Raw genomic sequence first — 20,327 nt, forward strand, 5'->3', positions numbered from 1 at the left:
ATATGACCTGAGTACCAATTCACCTTCATTTTTACATTCATCCATGTTTATGAATTCATCAACACATTATGCAAAACAAATAAACAAATTAATATCTCTTACAGAGTTTTATTCCAAAAACATTATTTCAGCATCTTATTAGTTAATATCAAGGTCTAATACTTCTTATCAATCAAAAATTAAATTTGATATTCGACATTTCACTTCCATTCATATTTTGGCACGATTGATACATGGCGGAAGATTTGGCACCAAAGAAGTTACACATGAAAACATCCTGTTACTATTTTGTATGCCTGCTGTCTTTTTTGGCACAACAAATTCAGATGAATTTAGCTCATGGTAACTTGTGAATTGAGAAGTGCTAAAAGTTATTGCGTCTCGTCAAAAGCGATACCGGCCCTCGAAGTAAAATATAGAGTACTCCCTTTCCTGCGCATTTTTTGAGGCAGGTGGAGCATAGCTTGAATTGGGGATAGTAGTAATCTACATTTTTCTCACATTTCAAGGGGCTTCGCCAATTGAGCCAATCCTTAAATCCTTCATAACTCCCTGTGACAAAAGTCCTCCATACCAAATCATACGATGCGGGACCATTAATGTTATAAAAACAAGGATTCGCTGAACATAAAGACAACTACCAGAATCAGAAGCAGGATCATCAGTTGAAGCAGCTTTCAACAATGGACCTGACCTTTGAGTGAACAAAGAGCTTTACATGATAAAAACAGAAATAATGCTCAGTTCTCAGCTCCAACAGTAAAAACTAGCATCTTCGATAAACAGACAATTCTACAAGCCCACATTGGATTGGAGACCAAACCCAGCATGATAAGTTAGACCTAACAATCGCTCCTACGATTGTGCATATTGGTACTGTCTCAATTACGTCTCTGGCACTGTGCTTGGTTGGTGTTAGCATGTGAATAAATTAAAGTTCTTCCTAATGATTTAACCAAAACTGCTGACTGATAGCAGTCTACAGAATCCCTAGTGTTTGTAAACAATACAAGAAACTGCTTCTACCTTATCATGGGTCTAGGAAGGACATCTACAAACTTCCAATGATACTCTGAAACACCTATCTACACTGCCCCCAACTACCCTTCTCTAGAGATAAAATAAATTGGTGATTGCTCAGCCTTCACTACTGTAGATCACAATATATCCAGCTGAGAACAGAAGAAAAAATAAAAAGAGAAAGAAAACCCTGCCAGCAGACATATGACCTACCACGGACTGGTAACAGTAGTAAGAACCTCCTACAAACCTGCTGGGAAATTATTAACTTGCCCTTGGTCCAACACATTTTGTCCATTTACCTTGTAGCTTACTCTCAACTTCATCACCAAAGCTTTCTGCAAAACCAGTAAGTATCAGAATGCAGAAGCAAACTTCAGAGATAAGTGAGACTGCATCTCGTACGATTCTCAAGTGGTGAAACATTTGTAAATGAGCACAGAAAACGACTGGCACCTGTCCATGCATGTTATTGGTGAGTCTGATCACTTGTGTGACCGAGTTGTTCGAGTAAGCAGGAAGACTACCACCAGTAGCGGGATCCAATTGCAGTTGAATGAACTGCGCAAAGAACAGAGTGTAATAATATAAGAAAAATAAGCTTTGCAAAAATTCACACAAGAATAGCTACAATCCTGTGCACATACTGCAGAGGTAAGCAAATTATAATAATCAGATTTAGAAAATTGACGTTGTAAACAAAAGTAAAGAAGTGAAAACAATAAAAACAAGAATCAACTTATAGCAAAAGATTCAAATTAAGACCTTTGGAACTGCTGCTTGAAAGACAAAATCTGTGAGAAGATTTGATGACAAGTTACTGTAGCAGGCTTTAATCACAGTCATTTGAGGAGACCCAGGTGGTTTAGTGAAGTCGAATGTAATCTTTAACCTACTTGTTTGCAAAGCAACAATCGATGGAATCCCTGCAAAAGGAGCGAATAGAGAATAAACACAAGGTAAGCATCAAGGTCTCTTATGCAGTGCGCTGAAGACGTGATGTGATTCCAGTTTAATATATGTTGAGCTTACCAGGAGCAGGAGAGGGAGCAGCCATTGCTGAAGCTGCGAGATCTGAAAAGGGATCTACTGCTGCAGAGGGACCTTTGGTAGCACCTCCATTACGAGGGAGATCACCTGATGAATTAATCACAACTGGATCAACATCTAGTAGGCCTGCCAGTGAGGTGGTGGCAGTAGATGCAGGGGGCGATGGGCCGTCATCCAAGGACAGAAGGTCCAATAACATATCTGTCCCTCCTGTGTAACAAGATTTACAAAATGGGCATTTGGTTTAGAAAAAAGGTTACTTGAGAAGACTCCCAAAAGACAAGTTAGACGGGTATGCCAAACGAGACAAGCTCAACTTTCCTCGAGGTGCTAATTTCTGTTACTGATGTACCTGAAGTCGGAATGAGAGAAACTTAAACTATATTAGGAGAGCATGCAATCTAAGACCGAGCGACCACTGGGTAACAGACAGTACCCGAAGAAGGAAGAGAACTGGGAGCATCCATAGGCCCACCACCACCAAGGAGATCCAACAAAGCATCTCCTGAAGATTTTAACGGAGAGGGTGGCTGTGTATCAGTAAAGCTGAGCAGATCCATTAGGTTACTAGTAGCATCAGGTTGTTTTCCGATTCCATTAGTTTGTTTGACATGCCCATTAGCATGGGGCTCCGAAGTCACAGTAGTAGTCGTAGTATGTTGACTATCAACGCCCATTTCATACTTGGCGGTATATGTCGCTTCATCTAAGACCGGCATTCTCTCCACAAGTGCTGACCTGAGACATGACATAGACAGAAGCTGTGAACAGGAGTGCTGAGGGCAAATCATTCGGTAAAGGAAAAAATCCGTAAAAAGACATGACTACTTATCATAACAATTAGGAGTCATCTTTTTTATGCCAACACAATCTAATACCATATGTGGAAAAGTAAATGATTTTCCTAAAAACGCAGCGTATGAAAGCACTTGAGGGCACAACAGAAAAATTGACTAACTTGATGTCATTGTGCTTGGTAAGAATCGATCCAAACTCAATGGCACGCTGTTGCAGCTCCAGTACCAGACTCCTTTTGTGCTCCAAGATCAAGACCTTGATGCGCCTGATAGGAGACATACAAAGAAACATGAAAAACAATGAAACCTACAAAAGATGGCAAGATATGTGCTTGAACAGTAAAGTCATGATGTATCCAAAACGGTCACATCAAGTAAGGGCGTAAACGTCATGAATACACAATAACCATATCCTAGTAGTTCAGAAGCGTGTAACTAGCACGAACTTGTTTCAAACTTACTCTGAACATTCAGGAAAACGAGATGAGAGTTTAAGGAGCGCCGTAAGTGCAAATGCAACTGTAGTAGATGTAACCCTTGGATCTTTCAAAACAATCTCAACAACATCCACCGCATCTGATTCTGTGACCTGTCAAAACATGAAAACATTACTAAACCCAACAATCATTTGAACAATAGATTCCATCATTCAAGATCTGGCAGAAAAGCATGACATGTATTAAACCAGAACTATGAATTTCTTTGGATAGAAAGATAGGCTACATTAGTCCCTGACAGATACAAACTTAATCCTCTTTCATGGCTTCGGCCAATAAAAGCAAGAAAGAACACTAATACACGGACTCCGACTAAACGAAGCCGAGATACATGCAGGTGCGCTGCAATAGTCACTCAGAATGATATCAGCAACCAAACTTACAGTGATAGGGTCTTCGCCTTCCACCTCATTTGTATTGTTGACCAGCATCTCTCCATACTCACCAATACACCAAACAGTGACTTGTCCAAGACTTTCCTGAGCTCATACAACAAAGAGCTAAGTAGCCATGCTTCTACACAACTGTGGTCAGCAAATTAGCATTCCCAGCGTGTTTAATGGATACTAACACTTTGTTTTCTGAGTCCATTACTATTCAGTCTCTGAGAGCACATTTTGATAGGCAGTTAAGTCATCGTATTCCTCCATGCCCACGAACTGTCAATTTGAAGTCCCTTTTGTCTACCATAGAATGTCCCTAGATATTCTTCCTCCTCATTTGATAGCCATATTTCAGCCAATTGTTAACAATAGAACACAACCTCAAACAAGAGTAATGCGACTGGATCAAGAGAAATTCTGTTGGATAACAGCTCAAAGGGCAGAATTTCGTTTCCCTCCACAATGCACCAACCCTAGCACTATGGATGTCGCATACAGTCCAGAGCTCCCTAACTTGTAAACACACGATACTAAACCATCACAGGGTACTCATTCTCAAGACATAAAAAGCTCAGAAAGTACCTGTCCTCCCCACGCTTGAAAAACTCGATAAAGAGTTCGCACCGTATAACCGTGGAGATCGTTTGCATTACTTATAACAACCACTAAAGATCTTGTCACGTCACTTGTAACATATTTCCCAGCCTGTGCACCACATCCGAGGCCATTGTTGGCACATTCAGAAAGAAAATCAGCTTTAATTCATGTGAAATAAGTGAAACTCGAAATACCACAAGAATTGTAATCACTTTTGAACAGTTCATAATCAAGCTGTCAGATCCCGACCCAAACCCAAGAACTGGAAGGACACGTAAACAGCTCAGAAACTTGAACTCAACTCAGTCTGACACATGAATTCCTCAATAAAACCGAGAACAAGGCAAACATGTTTTAACCATGAAATGATCGCAATGCACGATACATAAACAAAAGGTAACTCGATAGACAGCAGTGAGCATTGGCTGGATGGATATAGCAAATACTGACACTGATGTTAAGGATGAAAATTGAATGCAAAAATGAATAACTCTACCTCAACCATAAGTAAAATCATCTGGTCGATATACCACTGCTTGTTCGGTGAAAATCTGCAAGGAATTAATAAGTTAGTGTTCGCCAATGAATTACAGAGACTGTCCAAGCGCGACCACTTCGAAAATCTAAATAAAATGCAAAAACAAACTTCACAAGCCTAACCCATTACAATGCTGAAATAAAAAAGCAACGCATGACGTAAGAGTATTGAAAGGGATAAAGAACTTAATTACCTTTGAACAAGTCCGGAAATCTTTGCAGTAAGATCTCCCTTAAACTCAGGATCGCTGACTTTGAGATACTCAACTAATTCCTTCGTCAAGACCTTGACGTTGGTCTCGTTAACCAATGCACAGACAAGCTCCAGAGCTCGCCTCCGAATAGAGACATCCGAGTCCTGTGCAAGATATGGGGTGGCTTCTTAGCATTATGAGCAAAAGAAGATGCTACAAAGGTTTGAAGCAATGTCATGCGAGAACCAGGCATATTGTTACATATTTATAGACATGAATAACCATGACCCAAGGTAAGGCTTGGCACTTGCTTACAAAATACGTATTACTCTTCGAAAAAAACATATTTTAAGATATTACAATACAACTCAACATTACTAGCATTCGATTTTCGAAAATCAATTCAAGATATCGACAAACGAGGAATTATTATCTGGTAAACCTGGTCTAGAGACATGCCCCACTTTTAACAATAAAGGATGTCTTTAAAAAAAATTAGATCATCAAATATTTGATGAGGCGAAAAAGTAGGCACTTGTTGGCTAAAAAACGGTCAGGAATGTTGAAATAACCAGTTCATACAGCTAGGAAGAGTACACTTAATACCTTAACACATTCAACAATCGTAGCACGATGCCGCTGAACTGCTAGCGTATCGACTGATACCACTTTGACAAGTGTATTAAGTGCAACGTATCTGCAGTAGACGGTCACACACAAGCTACTCTATTAATTGCATAGTCAAGTTACAAGAGAAAAGAAAAAGAAAAAGATAACAGTAATGCAACACGGCGTTGCCTAGAGACATGAAGGAGAATCTGCAATAGAAATAAGACGTCTTTACGGGACGGTCTTCTAACCTAAAGGAGTGGGCATTGACTTCCAAAACAAGATGTTTAATGCCAATTCTTGGATCACAGTACACCAAAAATAGGTAATAACATAGCAAAGCATAAATCCTTCAAAGCTTAAACAAACAAAAATGATGCATTGTTAGAGTACCTTATATTATTATCACGGTTTGCCAAGAAGCGTCCCAAAATATTAACAGCAAGCACACGAAGGCCCCCAATAGACTCTATAGCCATGATTGTCTGCACACACTCGTACAAAATTGCGTTCCCTGCATTTTTGTTGCCCTCTGTATTTGTTGCAACCTACACACAAAATTTCCAAGCCATTCTTGGGCTCAATCACAAGGATATTTTTAAACGATATGCTACAGGAGTGAGGCACATTGAAGATGCAAGGCTATGGCGATTGCTTACCTGAGCAAGTATATCACTCATAACATCACTGGAATCAGCATCACCTTTCCCGAGCAAACGCAGCAATCTAAGAAGCCTGATTTGTAGAAAGGGGTCCGTAATCCCGTGAACATCATACTCGGGAGCGTAACTACTGACCACCACGGTTTTTAACACCCGAACCATTGAGCTTACGTGCTGTACGGACAGTATCACACACATGTAAATGAACAATAATCAAAATCACTGGTGAAATTAATGAAGCAGGCACATAGGATATTAAACAGATTTTTCTTTCAAAAAACAATGCCCTCGTCAGCAAATAATCAAGATACACATACTTAAGAAGTTTGCAAGCTTATCGAGTTTTGTTCGCACATACTTTCCTAAAATGTTGAAGAGCTAGCTCGTTGGCTTGACAAAGCTCTGTGCAAAGCTTCACTCCTGCTACCAGAACACCATGATGTTTGTCTGTTAGAAGTCCTGTAGCTGGAACCGTCATGTACTCAACAAGGTCCGGTACCTTGCGAATAATCCTCACAGAGCACAAGGCTGCCTACAAGACCAGAAAATGCACAACTTTTCAGATGAGGAGATTCAAGCTCCCGGATACCACACGTGTTGAGAGAATATGAGTTCGAATGCACGTTCTGATAAGTAGATGTCGTAAAATGATATCTGCAGAAAACTTTCGAGCGTTGCAGAACAGAGTAAGGCCAATTAAATAAAGGTAATAGAATTTTCCTGATCTATGTGGGATAAGCAACATTGATTCAATATGTGAATTAAGCACATTCTTCAGGAGTACAACACAAATCAAACTCGTGCCATAGCTATAAAGAAAGAAGTTAGCCTGCCTAACCTTCTTACGAATGTAAGAATTGCTGCTGTGTAGAAGTTTTTCCACTTCAGGAGCAAGATCCCTTGCCATTTCAGCAGTACAAATGTTGCCAAGTGCACAAAGAGCCAATCCCACAATGAACTGGTTTGTGTGACTCAAGTCACTGCAGAAAAAACAACAAATACACGTGTACTGGTAAAGACGCGTCTGATATGCCAATCTAATGAACAATGAATTGAATTGAGATGTAACCCCAGAGCACTGTACCCTCAGAATAGAATTTTTTTAAAAAAACGTGGAGAACCCCAGTGCTTCTTCGTACGAGAACACATCGTCACGCCACACGCTAGTAAAGAAAGATGGCCGTCACATTAACTCAACTACAGATGGAAAGAAAAGGTGACATACTTTTTCAAAGAATTCGTCACTAACATCAGCACCTCCTGACGCTCGTCAAGAAGCAACATAAGACCTAAGTAACCAATTCTTTTCTCCGGGAAGCTTCCTGCAGCAATCAACTTGATGCATTCCATCTGACCAAAGTGAGTGGGATAGCCCAACATGTGAATGAACATTAACTTCGCAACATTGCGATGCCGATAATCCTGATCATTATCTTTAAAAGCATTTCGGAGTACTGCACACTCTTTTGCCACAACACTTCTCTCCTCAGCTGCTGTTTTACAAGCCCGAATGGACCGAATCATGTCCCTGCACAAAAACATGCCAGCTTCCACAAAGCTTACGAATCAAACTGAAATGTACTGCCATTCTTATCAGCTTTCGAATTACCAATGCTAAAGAATTGACACATCGCGAAAAGCCCAATCAAGCTAAAAGTCCGCACAGATATACCGCCACTGTGGTAAAACTATTACTTCATCTGTATAAACTTAGTTTTTACGTCTATACAATAACAAGAAATCAATACAAACTTAGGTCCAACATTAAAGATCTGATGTCGATGTGAGTGCCGAATCACTTCACTGTTGTCAGGTTTTAGGGTTATCACTCTCAAATTGCACCCAAAGTCATGCAATCAATCCCATTCCAAGTCAATATTCCAGAAGGAAACACAAGGTAACGAGCTGATGCTACCACTTCTCGCATGAATCTGTACGCCCAAAATAATTCAAAGATGAAAGCATCGCGCGTCCCGAAACATGCTGATTGCTACAACAGCCTAGCTATGTAGGCGTCCCTTGATTGCTTTCATGTAAAAAAAAAAAAAAAAAAAAAAAAAAATAAGACTAAATTCAAGTAGTAGAGCACGTGAGCTCGGAGGTGATTGTGAGAACACTACCATCTCGTTGATTTTCCAGCCCAGAAAGTGGAGCACAGAATCCAGGCCAGGAATGGCATTCTCCACTACAAAAAGAAAAATATGCCAAGAAAGTTCCATCTCAAGATAGAAAGTACTTGGAAGTCATCTACTGCCGAAGAATCTAAACTGCTAGCGAGATGAAGCGATCAAGGTGCACACTACAAAATTTGCAGGGAACAACTAGACAAGTGATTTGATCCAATCCTTTGTCAGGACCACAAATGTGCGCAAGGAACATACCTCAATCTGGTCCCCATTGTGAAACTGATCGCTCCTTCCGAAGATCGAACAGATGAAGATCCCAACCTCTTTTTTTTTTTTTTTTTTTTTTTTTTTTTTTTTTTTTTTTTTTTTCTAGAGTACAACTTTTTGCTTGCGGCAAAAACAAGACACCGTAGACCAACTGGTTTCGATCTTCCACTGCATGTCCTCTAGCCTAAGCCTCCGTCCATCATCATCGCTCATCCATCACGTCCCTTTGCAAACTGATTAACCTCCTCCGTCCTCGCACAGCTCCGATCCTTCCAGCTCCAAATTCTAGAATGAAATAAGAAGAAGAACGAACGAGCGAACTCTACCCCCTCATTTCACCTCAACACGCTCCCTGGGCGGACTGTGTGCAGCAAAATCACAGTGGCATTCAAGACTCAAACCCTAATGGACATATTATCAATATACCTACAGCGATTCGAAAGGTCAAAACAAGCGCCCGCGACACATCCAGCTCATTTGAAAATGGTAAGAATCGGGGAGCAGGAAGAGGCGATGAAGCTACTGGGAGAGAGAGGGGGAAAACTACAAAAAATATATATAAAAAAACACAAAACAACAAAAGGCAAGCAGCAAGAGTGAGCGCAACGGAGCGCCGGGTAGGGCGACAGATGGCTATGGCTATGGCGACAGATGGCTATGGCTATGGCGATGGCTATAGCCGAGCTTATTCGAAACCAGCGGCTATGGCGCACCTGGGCCTCCGAATTTCCCACACTAACTGGTAGACCAGTCTGTGCCCCCCCGTAGACTTCACAGCTAGGTTCGTAGATTGAGATGTGAAATCTTCACTTATGGACATCTTGTGGGACCATTATTGGTGGGGACCGGGTTGATAGGTCGGGCCGGGCGCATTCACCCGTTCCTTCCATTGTTCACATCACTCTCCATGAAGTTTTGCGTTGTGTACCCCCTTTCAAAAGTTTTTCAGTGCTTTGATAAAAAGTGCATTATTAATGCATTACACTTCACCTTTAGTGAACTGACAATGTATTGAGATGTAGTGTACCTAAGAGGGGGTTTACCTGGAGGAATTGATATGTAGACATTCTCTTTTATTTTTTTACTTTGTACATTTTTGGAATCACTAATGTTCATGTGTTGTGATTTGTTATTTTTATTTTTATATTTTTATATATATTTTAACCTCATTAGTATCTAGCTTGTTAAAAAACTTAAAGTAGTGTATTGTTGGTGTAGCAAGGAGTGTGTCTATGTAGTAAAAGGGAGGTATTTACACAGCAGTTCTCTTATTGTGCTGTAATTTAATTTATACTAGAAAGATGGTTAAAAATTTATAATCAATGCAAGTATCACACTTGTGAATAAAAGAAAAAATATTATTAAAAAAAATAAAAAAAATCAAATACTTATTTTTATTATTGTGTTTATACAATTGATTTGGAATCAATTTTTTATAACATTTTAATTAAAAATACATTGATACAAAAAAAAATGATAATAAATCATGCAAATTTTAACTAGAAAAATAAGAGATTTTAGAAAAATAAAATTTATGAATAAGTTTTTTAAAGATTTTAAAATGATTAAGGAATTTAAATTCTTAAATAAATAAATCAATATATGTATATATATATATATATATATATATATATATATATGTGTGTGTGTGTGTGTGTGTGTTTATTTTTTATTATAATTTATAAAATACTCAATCTTTTTTTTGATTTGAAAAATTTAGTTTGATTTTTACAATTATAATTTTATCAAAGTTAGTCTTTTATTGATGCATTGACTAAATAAAAAATCTAATTAAATCCGAATACAAAGAAACACCGGCCCATTTTAATTAATGATATTGAAAATTTACTTCATTAAATTTCAAATAGTGTAGTTTTTCTTAATACATCTCAAATTATTTTGAATTACTGGTAATTTGTATTATAATTTTCTATCTATATAAAAATTAAAATTAGTAGATTTTGAAAAATCATTCATTGTAAAAGTTTTTTACAACAGTGTAAATCTCATATATTTTTCATTCTGTGACAAATTAATAATATTTAGTATATAGAAAAAAAGGGCAGCTGTGCAAATGCACAATTATCTATCATAATTTAATCAACCATTATAAACTCAAACTTTAAATGTTGTATTTCAGATTACCCTAGCCAATGCAATTTCAAAATAAAAAAATTTCCAAAATTTGATGCAAACTTTAAAAAAAATCGAATCTCAAGTCAATTGAAAACAATGTGATATAAAAACACAATTAACAAGTGCTCATGCCAATGATACATTTTATGCCCAATAAACAGACAAAAATTAAAGTGAAACTAAAATCAAATAGAAATGATAGAATTTTAAAAGATAAGATTTTGTGTTGATAAATATCAGTTAAAGTATAATAAGCCACAAAATAAAATATAATACAAACAAACAATCCTAAGATAAATGAAAAGATTAAATGCTTGATCATCGTCTTGACAATTAAGGTTGTCATTGTTTGCACCATCATCAATGTTTTCTCTGTTCTTGTACTCAAACTACCATCTTTAAATCAAATCAATATATTCTTCTACAATTTACAACTTTATTTATTTAATTAATAATTATATGTACATACATACATATAAAAAAAATAATCAATAATTAATTTTACAACAAAAGATTTTTAACAATAATCAATTTTACTCAATTTTTATTAACTAAAAACTTTGGTTTGCAATTCATGGTAAATAAGAATTCAGAACCAGTTTTGAAAAATTGCAAATCTGTAATGTACATTTTAGTTTAATTTTTGAATTTAAAATAGGTTCCTTCAAAGAATTTAATAAATAATTTTTGTTAACTTCTTTAAAGATCTTCTTTTTTTAATTATTAATCAAGAATTAATTAATTTTATAAAAAATCCATCCAATCAATGAATTACTAGAACAAACAAAAAACCAATTATGGAATTTTAAGGACATACACCAATTTTTTTTAATATAAAGTATGGTGTGTGTATAAATATATATATATATATATATATATATATCCTTTACTTCTTTAAAAACTATTCCAATGTTTGCTAATTACTAACTTGTCTTATTGCTAATTACTAACTGTCTTATAAAGCCTTCTACCAAGGTCCCACGAAAATAGAATGGCTACTTTGGAGGGCACCATGACCTATATCAACTTACAAAAAAACACATAGCTTGCCACTACAACCACTACTACCACTATTACTTCATCAAGCAATCTAGCTACACCAATATCCATAATTAGTGCATAAATTTGAATAGTGAGTATTACTAATTAGTGTGATACACAATATTCATAGGATACAGGCTCTTTGGCTATGATACACACTATTTACTTTTGTTACTTTTACTATTTTGATTTATTTGGTTTCAACTCTCTAAAAAGAGAAATTTAAACATTCACACACAAGATGGAATGGAAAGAAGAAAAAGAGGCATTGACAAAGGATCCATGCCAGCAAGCTGCCTCCACCACCACTATCTTGTCTCACCCCATCCTATTCCATCTACTTTGCACTAATACCTTTGCTTAAGACATTGATTTTGCCTTGTTTTGCTTTGTTTTACCATAATGACTCTGTTCCTACTCTACTTTGATTGTGCTCTTTCTTTATTTCTATTTTCTCTCTTTCCTACTTTTAGTGCCCAATACTCTACTAGTCCATTTGTATTTGATATGAAATAAGCATCTACTTTACCAAAGCTACTTTACCAAAGCTGATACTCACCAAACACCACATTAGGGAGACTTGTCATGAGTTTTGATCTAAAGTACAAGACCACTTCTGCACAATTTCCACTCTCACAACAAAATCTATATACTATTTAAATGTGAATTTGAATAGTGTGAATTTGAACGGTGTGTATCACACTATTTAAAATATCCTATTATTAATCTGTACTCTTAATTAATGTGATACACACCATTAACTGAGCACTCATGTTTCAAAGATACTTCCCAAATAGTATGATACACACTAATTACAAATATGGGCGTAGCTTCCATAAAGGGAGGCTATCAGGGAATTCACCCTGGCCTGGTAAGAGATCTGACAAGAGCTTCTGATAGAGAGTGAGGGTGCGTAGCGCTAGTGGAAGCGCCGGGTATGGCGGCGTTGAGCAGAAATGGTGAGCAAATCAGTCTGGGAGCTTTGGCGATGCCGCGAGGGTCACTAATGAAGTGGATCTCCGCCGCATGCAGCTTCCTTCGTGTCTCAACTGAGATTGTAGGATCTTCTAACATGCGCCACCTCGCCACAAACTTGGACTGTTGATCTGTGTGGGGTGACCTTCTTCTAAGGCATCTTTTGGCCAAAGCAGTAAGATTCCGTTTGCCATGTATCTAGCCCCTGAGCTAATAGTTCTCTAGATTCCATCGGTGAATACTTCTCTAGATTCTATCGGTGACAGGATGACTGCGACCCTGAAATGATTCTTCAACCATTTCATGTTGATGACGTGTTCATGGCACAATGCGCAGTTTGTTTGTTGGTTTGTGTGTGGTGACAATCCTGATGTGAGATTTGATTTTGTGCAGGACTATCATGGCTGACATCGTGATGGCTTCCAAGCCCACACACAGGGAGCTGGGCTACACCATGCCAGGCGAGCTTGAACGTTTTAGCCTTAAGGGACTATGAGATGCTGGTCGTGGAAAGAAACGTACCATAGGTTGCTGGAATCGTTACATGACCTTCGTGAAGGAAATGTGGGGGTGCAGGAGAATTTGAGAAGCACGCGGGGTGTTGGATGGGATGGCCATACGACGGCAACCTGTGGAGTGATAGTGCCAAGCCGGGGCAAGCACAGTACGCCGCCATCGCCAAGGCCATCTCCGAAATTATTTACAATCTCTTTGTGTATTCGTAGAGAAGCCGAGGATGCGGTACTTGGTTCGAGGTAGACTCTTTCCGTTGACTTGACTTTGATAAGTCAAATTGTTATGAATTTTGTAAAAGAAGCTCTCATTCACAACTTGGTGACTGTGTCAGTGACGTCTGCGGTCGCGCCACCATTCCAAACTGAAATGCGTCATTGGTATTCTCGTTGTTTGAGCAATTACAGCACGTACAAATTTCGGTTCTAGTGGAATATTTGACACCTGCTGACTGGCATTGAAAGGGCACGTTTGCCTCTTTATTGGCGTCTAGTTCTTATCATGTAAAATATGGATACTCTCACCGCCTTCTCCCACCACCCTGGCTCACCAACATGTAGACCATCGGAGAGGGCAATCGGAAGGTGATGCCCAGGTTCAATACATGTATTAGAACTGATGTAAATGTTAGCTACGGGTGACCGCCGCAACCAGTCGTCTAAAACCTCGCTCAAGCAAGCTCATGAAAACGGGAAAGGCGAGCTGCTGAAAACAAAACGAAAGGAGCAGCACCCCAAACGTGCAATCAAATTCTATCTTCATTATTTTATACATGCATACGTATAATTTATCAAAGATTCTGTAAAGGATCAATCAATCTAACATCGTTCTTCCCACCAGTATACAATCCTCAGATTCTATCCAATATTGAGGGTTTACCCCTCCAGCTACATTGCAACTCGCGAATCAAACCCTCTTCACCAACATCAGCATTGTACGCCGTCTTCTCCTGGTTAATCTGATGTTGAAGATAGGCTGGGAAAATCTAATTCATCCTTGTACACAAAACAAATATGTTCTCCGTCAACTGACCCTCCTTCCTAACTATGCTGCTCAAAGGCCACCCAGTCCTTCCTTTCCTATCTTTACTACTTTACATGAACAGCATTCTACAAGTCTTCTAAGGGCCGTGAAATCCAATGGCACACTCAAAGTCCAGCTTCGAGTCTACTTCAGGGCGATGGTGTACTTCCTCACATGCTGACCGCCCCGGCAGTCTGTCCTCGAAATTCGATGCTCAAAAGTTGAAGAATGTCCAGCGAATATTAATTCACCAGGGGTCTTTCAAGAACCAATCCACTTCAACGACAATCTGCTGCCAAAATCGATGCAATGCGAGGAAGTATACTTCTGCTAAGGGAATGGTGCCGACACCGCGAGAAATCGGTTGTTTACTCGCGGGAGAAGTCTGGCTCAGTTGGCTTGGGAATGTTAGAGTTTCTCAAGAGCTCGTCGCCCTGCATGATGCGCGACCGCTGTGTTCGGGCTCCTCTGCTCTGTATCTCGTCCTGAAGATTCTGCTCCTCCTGACTGCGCCGCAGCTCCTCCAACTGACGTTGCTGGTACCTACGCCACGTCGCTTGGATGAACGACGCCGCCCAAGCCCTCCAATGGTGCGAGTAGTAGCGGAACGTGTGTTGCAATTGCTTGCTGTGTAGCCGGCGGAACTGGCTTGCCACGAACTTGAGGTCATCCGCTGAAAGGGAAAACGCTTCCACCTCAATCACAGCTTTCACGGTGTGGGTGGAAATTGGCAAGTGGTTCTGCGGCTTGGGATCCAGCGCCCACGTGAGCAGCTCCTCTCCACAGAAATCCCCAGATTGCAGTACGCCGTAGTTGTAGAACCCAGACTTGCCGCCGTTCGTTGTCACGCTTTCAAATTTTCCGCGAATGATGAAGAGCATTTCGTTGACAGGGTCTCCTTCGCGGAGGCTGATGGTGCCCTCGGTGCAGAGGATGGTCTTGAGGCGCTCGCACATTGCATCCAGCAAGCTTTCGTCCATGACGTCGAAAAACGGTACATTTCGAACAAGATTCAGACAGAGATGGCGCTTGATTTCCCTGCGAAGGTCCGTCGGCAGGCTCGAAATGAGCACGTCCTCGTCAACTCCTCGGGTTGCTACCCACTTGTATTGATCGTGGCGTCGGACTCGCTGCGTAATCTCTTGCGGTAAGCTGCGGTGTCGCATCCACTGCTCCGAGTCTCGCCGCTTCACTCTCATTTCCTCTAACCGCTTGGTCAGAGATTGCAGGTATGTCTAACCAAAAGCACAGCCCCAAATAATCAGTCATTCAGATTCAGACAGTCTCAAGCTGTTACAGGCTCGACAGAGTGGCACGGAATGGTTGAAAAGCTAAACTTACTTGCATATTACCAATGAGGAAGGCAAACATCAGTAAGCCTACAACGATGATGAGGATGTCGAAGACGATCTCCCATATGTAGCCGCTCACTGACAATGTCTGTGCCAACGTGCTCAAAGCAACCAAGCCAACCCACAAGCTATAGAGACACCGTGTCACAAACGGCGCAGAGGGAATTTTATTCTTGATCGCGTTGGTGTATATCCCATAAGCGAAACTGTCCACACTGCATGTGCTCGCCTCGCCTGTACCTGCCAACCAGATTCTTCGAGTGCTTTCCAAAGGACCTCGGAGTGATGCGCAATCCATAAAATCTCGTGTGCAGAATACGTTTAAAGTTTTGTTCAGATTTTCCCTGTCACAAGTCATAGTCCAACACTTTTGCTGCCGCTGCACCGCTAGTATGTACCAACAAGCTCCCACAACCTGCGAGTGATTGGAGTTCCAAACTGAGCATATATATATATATATATATATATTGTTGATACGGGGCATCGAAATCAATCTTGGAAGAAATGGATCAACGCTGGATTCTAAAAGAGGGCGTTGGAAACTTTACATGGCTGCCGAGCAAGTATAGGAGGAGGTTGAAAGCAGCGCCAGCCCATGCTGTTTCCATCAGCACTCCAGTCGTACTAATGATCTTCTTCGTCAATGGGAAGAGACGATGCAGGCGAGGAAGATATTGGAAGAAAACCACATACCGAAGAGCTTTCTCTGTGTCCAGCGATGGTGTGGAGCTGTCCAGCTTTGGAATCACCACCCAGATGACAAACTGCTATGGCCATGGAACATTTCAGAACCGGGCGAGAAAAGGACAAACAAGAGTTTGCTATTGAGAAATCAGCGGAGCGTTACCTGGGGGATTGGTAACACGGCCACCAGGTCGAGCCAAAAATCCTTTCTGAGGTAGTGAGCAGCGATCATCTTGGGGTCTGTGACGAGATCGCCGCGTCCAAACACACGAGACGAGGGGGCAATGTACGCCGTTCGGAACTGGAGAAACATGTGGATCAAGTAGAAGAAGTCCGTCATGGTGCGGAACACGGTGACGGCCTTCTTGAGCCCCCCATCAATTTGAACGCAGTTGTTTGCGTCGTCCACTGTGGGGAGGTAGTAGAAGAGGGGGTCCATGGACACGGCCACCAAACCCGACGCCACGAAGAAGATGTTCCATCGGTGCAGTAAGGGACTTGTGGGATCCAAGTAATTTCTTTTCCCGGGGTTAGAATTGCTCTCACAGAATCCTTGAGAGGAAGAGCCTTTAAACTTGAAGGACTCACCCAGCCGCGACCAGCGAACGGATCCTTTCTCCCATTGCTGACTTCTCTCGGAACCACTTGAACCGCCACCGAATGACTGTTGGTTGCGAAGCAAGACATTGGTATAGTCGTCGAATGAGTCTTGCGAATCGAGAGCTTCGGACCGGAATCTGCCATCGCCATGGGTATCATAACTAGAGAAGAAGAAAAGGGAATGAAATAATGTGCAGTTCCTTGTAGGCGACAAGAGCTTTTCAGAATTCGATTAAATCCAGAAAATTACCTCACAAATCGCTTCGACTTGCCATCCATGCTCAGCACCTTCGTCTTGTCAAGCATTTAGTCCGCTGGAATCACATCTGTAAATGTCACTCAAAATCTGGTGCGGAATTGTTTGAGTTGGGTCCCCACCTTTCCACCTTCGCCTTTGCACAGTCCAGCTTCAAGACCCATCAAGATGCCTAGGAATGAGTCATTAATCGCATTCACAAAGCGGGAAGGATATTTCTAGCTCTGCTTACAGCGTTGCAGACGGTCTAAACATTAGATTTCACATATTTTAGAGAACGACGAATTTGTATGACAGACCAATCGATAGCGGAGCACACCATAATGAAGCTTTTACGTGAGGAGGAAAATCACACAAGGCTCGTGTTAAACGAAGAATATTTCGCTCCAGCAAACGTGAGCACTGAGAAATTCTTTTATAGAAAAAAGAATAAAGAAAAAAAGAAAACAAGAACAACACATACAAAAACACAAACGAGACTGTCTGATGAACCCTTGTGTATGAAAGACGAAGAAAAAAAATTAATCGGTAAGGAATCTATTTTGCTCTGCGAACTTACGACGCAGTGATATAGCTAAGAATATGTGTTTTTTTTTTGAGGCTATCATTCCTACGAGTAGAATTTTTATAACGGGGCTACCAGTCAGCACATGATTAGCCCCATTCCAAGGCTTGGAGTATGAGTAGAAGCGTGTTTTTTCAAGCGCTTTCGTCTTGTGCTCCTCACCACAGCACAGGCCGATAAGGAGAATGCGAGTGCCTGAAACCCTTGCCACTACAATTCTACCTGCATAAAAATTCGGTGCTTCCCCGTCCACTCTAAACCATCCGCTACACTCACACACACAAATAGAAGCGCTGTAAATGACGCAGCCTTCGTGGTTTGTCCACAAATTCGCAGAGTCCTCACTACAACGAGGAAAAGCGGAGAGGAGAATTCATCAACGCAGTATATCAGTCCGCAGGCGTCAGTTCCAGCCGAATTGTGAACATGAACTTGCAGGTCCAGCCTTACCTGCAGAAAAAAAATTAGGCGAATCCAAACCCCACCACGACCTCCCTACAATCGACCTCCTCGAAGCTCGACAATTACAGTTCCAACAAATACGCCGAATAGTCTCCAAAAGGAAGCATCGACGAGAGGCTGGACCATCACCATCACAACCTTCGCCACAAACCCCGGGTTGATCAGAAAGGAAAATCACCACAAACGAGCGCGAACGCAGCACCTCCTCAAACGCAAACGTTGCTTCTTCCGAGACGACTTGGTAGCAGAGGTTGCTATCAACAGGGCGAACCGGCGTCCGGGAAACGCTGCAGGGAAGTGGGCAACTACTCCCCCGCCAAGCAGCTTTTCCCACTGTGTGCAGCGCGCACGTCTCGTGGTCCCGCAGGTCGAGCTTCCCCACTCCCTCCTCCCCCCCCGCTCCCCCTTTGCCTCGCAGATTCTGGTCAACGATCGATCCATGCACCCCACCAACCCCGACCTCCCTCCCTCTCTCCCTGCCCAGATTCACTGCCTTCTCGATCCTCGCTGCCTCGCGCGCAGGCTCTTCTCCGCTGCTCCACTCCACTTACTTTTCTTTGTGCGGGAAAGGCAATTTTCGTTTATTTGCTTCAGTTTCTTTGTGCGGGAAAGGCAATTTTCGTTTATTTGCTTCAGTTTGTAAGTAAAATTTTGGGTATGTTGTCTTGTGTTGCAGAATGTTCTGTGCGCCGAAGACGAGGAGGACGAGGATCGTGAGTGTCTAGACACTCACTCACTGCATAGCGCAAGTGAGGTGATGCCGTGATTCAGTCGGTTGTGTACCGTCTTAGCTGGGGTGTGTTTGTTTGTTTGTTTCTATTTTTCATATTATTTTAGTTTTTTTTAATATTTGTGTTTCTGTTTTCGTTTCTATGCTTGTTGTTGTTGAAGGTGTTGTTGTTGTTGTGGCAGTGGCGCATCTTGTTCTGTGAGTCGGAGTCGTTATCCGCCGCCAGGGGGAGAGGGAGGGGGCACATGCGCAATTTGACTACAAGGGGGGGCGGATTACCCGAGGATGATGAGCCCCCCTCCCAACTTCCAATGCTCTTTCATTCATCTGCTCGTCTTTTCGTTCGTTGGTATTATTTCATCCATTGTCGGCGTGGATGTGATTGGCTCCTTGCTCTCTTCAATTTGGACTTTGAGATTTCCATGACGTCATGACACACTTTGAGATACCACTTTGATAATACTTCATAAGACCATGGTTATCATTCTCAACAGATTTTATCATTAATCTTATTTTGGATAATTTTTTATGAATTTTTAATACCTAAAATTCATAAACATCTTTGAATTGTAATTTTTGGCAAGAAGTGACCATTTGTGCAACTCTTTTACAAATTGAATTAATAATATAATATACTATTATTTAAATGATATGTTAATCTCTACAATGCATTCTTTTTTCTCTTTTTTTTTTTTTTTTTAAATGTCTTTCATCAAACGTACTTGAAATTAATGAACAATAGTGATATTAAAATGAATCAAAATTAAATACAAAAATATTTTACAATATATACAAAACTAACTCATGCTTAGGAGATCTTCGTATGTAAAACAGACGACGAGAAACCACAACTTCTAAATCATTTGATTGGCTGAAGATTCTCACTTTTAAGTTCGTCATCAGTTTTGTCAACACAGACCTAATTATGCTCATCCTCACCCTTGACATTATCTCCTGGTGCGATTCTTGGTTAGAGCTACGGTTGTGACTCTTGATTATTTGAACAGATGCAAGCTGACTTGATGCTGGCTGATAATCTAACTGGATAAACTAATGTTGTCTTAATCCTCTCCAGCTGCAGTTGAGACTAAAACTTGATTTGATTTTCACGTTAACTTGATTGACCTTCGATGTATATATTTGATGAATCATATTCAGCTCCCCTTTCATCAAGATAGAGAGGCTGATTGTGAAAGGATGTGTGGTTCAGCACAAGCATTCTGCTTTGGGAGAGATAAAATTTTGTAAGTA

The 20,327-nt window shown here is 40.7% G+C and overlaps 2 protein-coding genes across 8 annotated transcripts; both read right to left on the bottom strand.

Annotated features, from left to right (window-relative positions):
* Window positions 1-915: 915 nt before the first annotated feature.
* Window positions 916-9,427, bottom strand: LOC112292294 (AP-1 complex subunit gamma-2). 2 transcript variants are annotated; one of them, XM_024540622.3, is made up of 19 exons: window positions 8,728-9,335; window positions 8,262-8,372; window positions 7,572-7,874; window positions 7,185-7,326; window positions 6,705-6,878; window positions 6,344-6,520; window positions 6,078-6,232; window positions 5,682-5,772; window positions 5,076-5,239; window positions 4,841-4,895; window positions 4,330-4,452; window positions 3,748-3,843; window positions 3,329-3,456; window positions 3,029-3,133; window positions 2,507-2,808; window positions 2,053-2,280; window positions 1,786-1,946; window positions 1,477-1,581; window positions 916-1,358 (listed from the first exon to the last, which is right to left on the bottom strand). In XM_024540622.3, exons 2-19 carry the CDS (start codon window positions 8,309-8,311, stop codon window positions 1,263-1,265), a joined length of 2,655 nt encoding a protein of 884 aa, XP_024396390.1. In that variant the 5' UTR covers window positions 8,312-8,372; window positions 8,728-9,335; the 3' UTR covers window positions 916-1,262. The 2 variants fall into 2 exon arrangements, with proteins under 2 accessions (XP_024396390.1, XP_024396391.1); XM_024540623.3 differs by lacking the exon at window positions 8,262-8,372 and having other exon boundaries at window positions 8,728-9,427.
* A 4,683-nt stretch (window positions 9,428-14,110) lies between these two features.
* LOC112292831 (protein CNGC15b) lies at window positions 14,111-18,724 on the bottom strand. Of its 6 annotated transcripts, none has more exons than XM_024541686.2 (6): window positions 18,335-18,724; window positions 17,314-17,470; window positions 16,627-17,200; window positions 16,328-16,543; window positions 15,769-16,194; window positions 14,111-15,662 (listed from the first exon to the last, which is right to left on the bottom strand). In XM_024541686.2, exons 2-6 carry the CDS (start codon window positions 17,367-17,369, stop codon window positions 14,796-14,798), a joined length of 2,139 nt encoding a protein of 712 aa, XP_024397454.1. In that variant the 5' UTR covers window positions 17,370-17,470; window positions 18,335-18,724; the 3' UTR covers window positions 14,111-14,795. The 6 variants fall into 6 exon arrangements, with proteins under 6 accessions (XP_024397454.1, XP_024397457.1, XP_024397456.1 ...); XM_024541689.2 differs by having other exon boundaries at window positions 17,314-17,491; window positions 18,335-18,666; XM_024541688.2 differs by having other exon boundaries at window positions 17,314-17,543; window positions 18,335-18,666.
* Window positions 18,725-20,327: the final 1,603 nt, after the last annotated feature.

The sequence above is a fragment of the Physcomitrium patens genome, chromosome 15, assembly GCF_059467195.1.
Source record: "Physcomitrium patens ecotype Gransden chromosome 15, ASM5946719v1, whole genome shotgun sequence".
NCBI classification, from domain to species: domain Eukaryota; kingdom Viridiplantae; phylum Streptophyta; class Bryopsida; order Funariales; family Funariaceae; genus Physcomitrium; species Physcomitrium patens.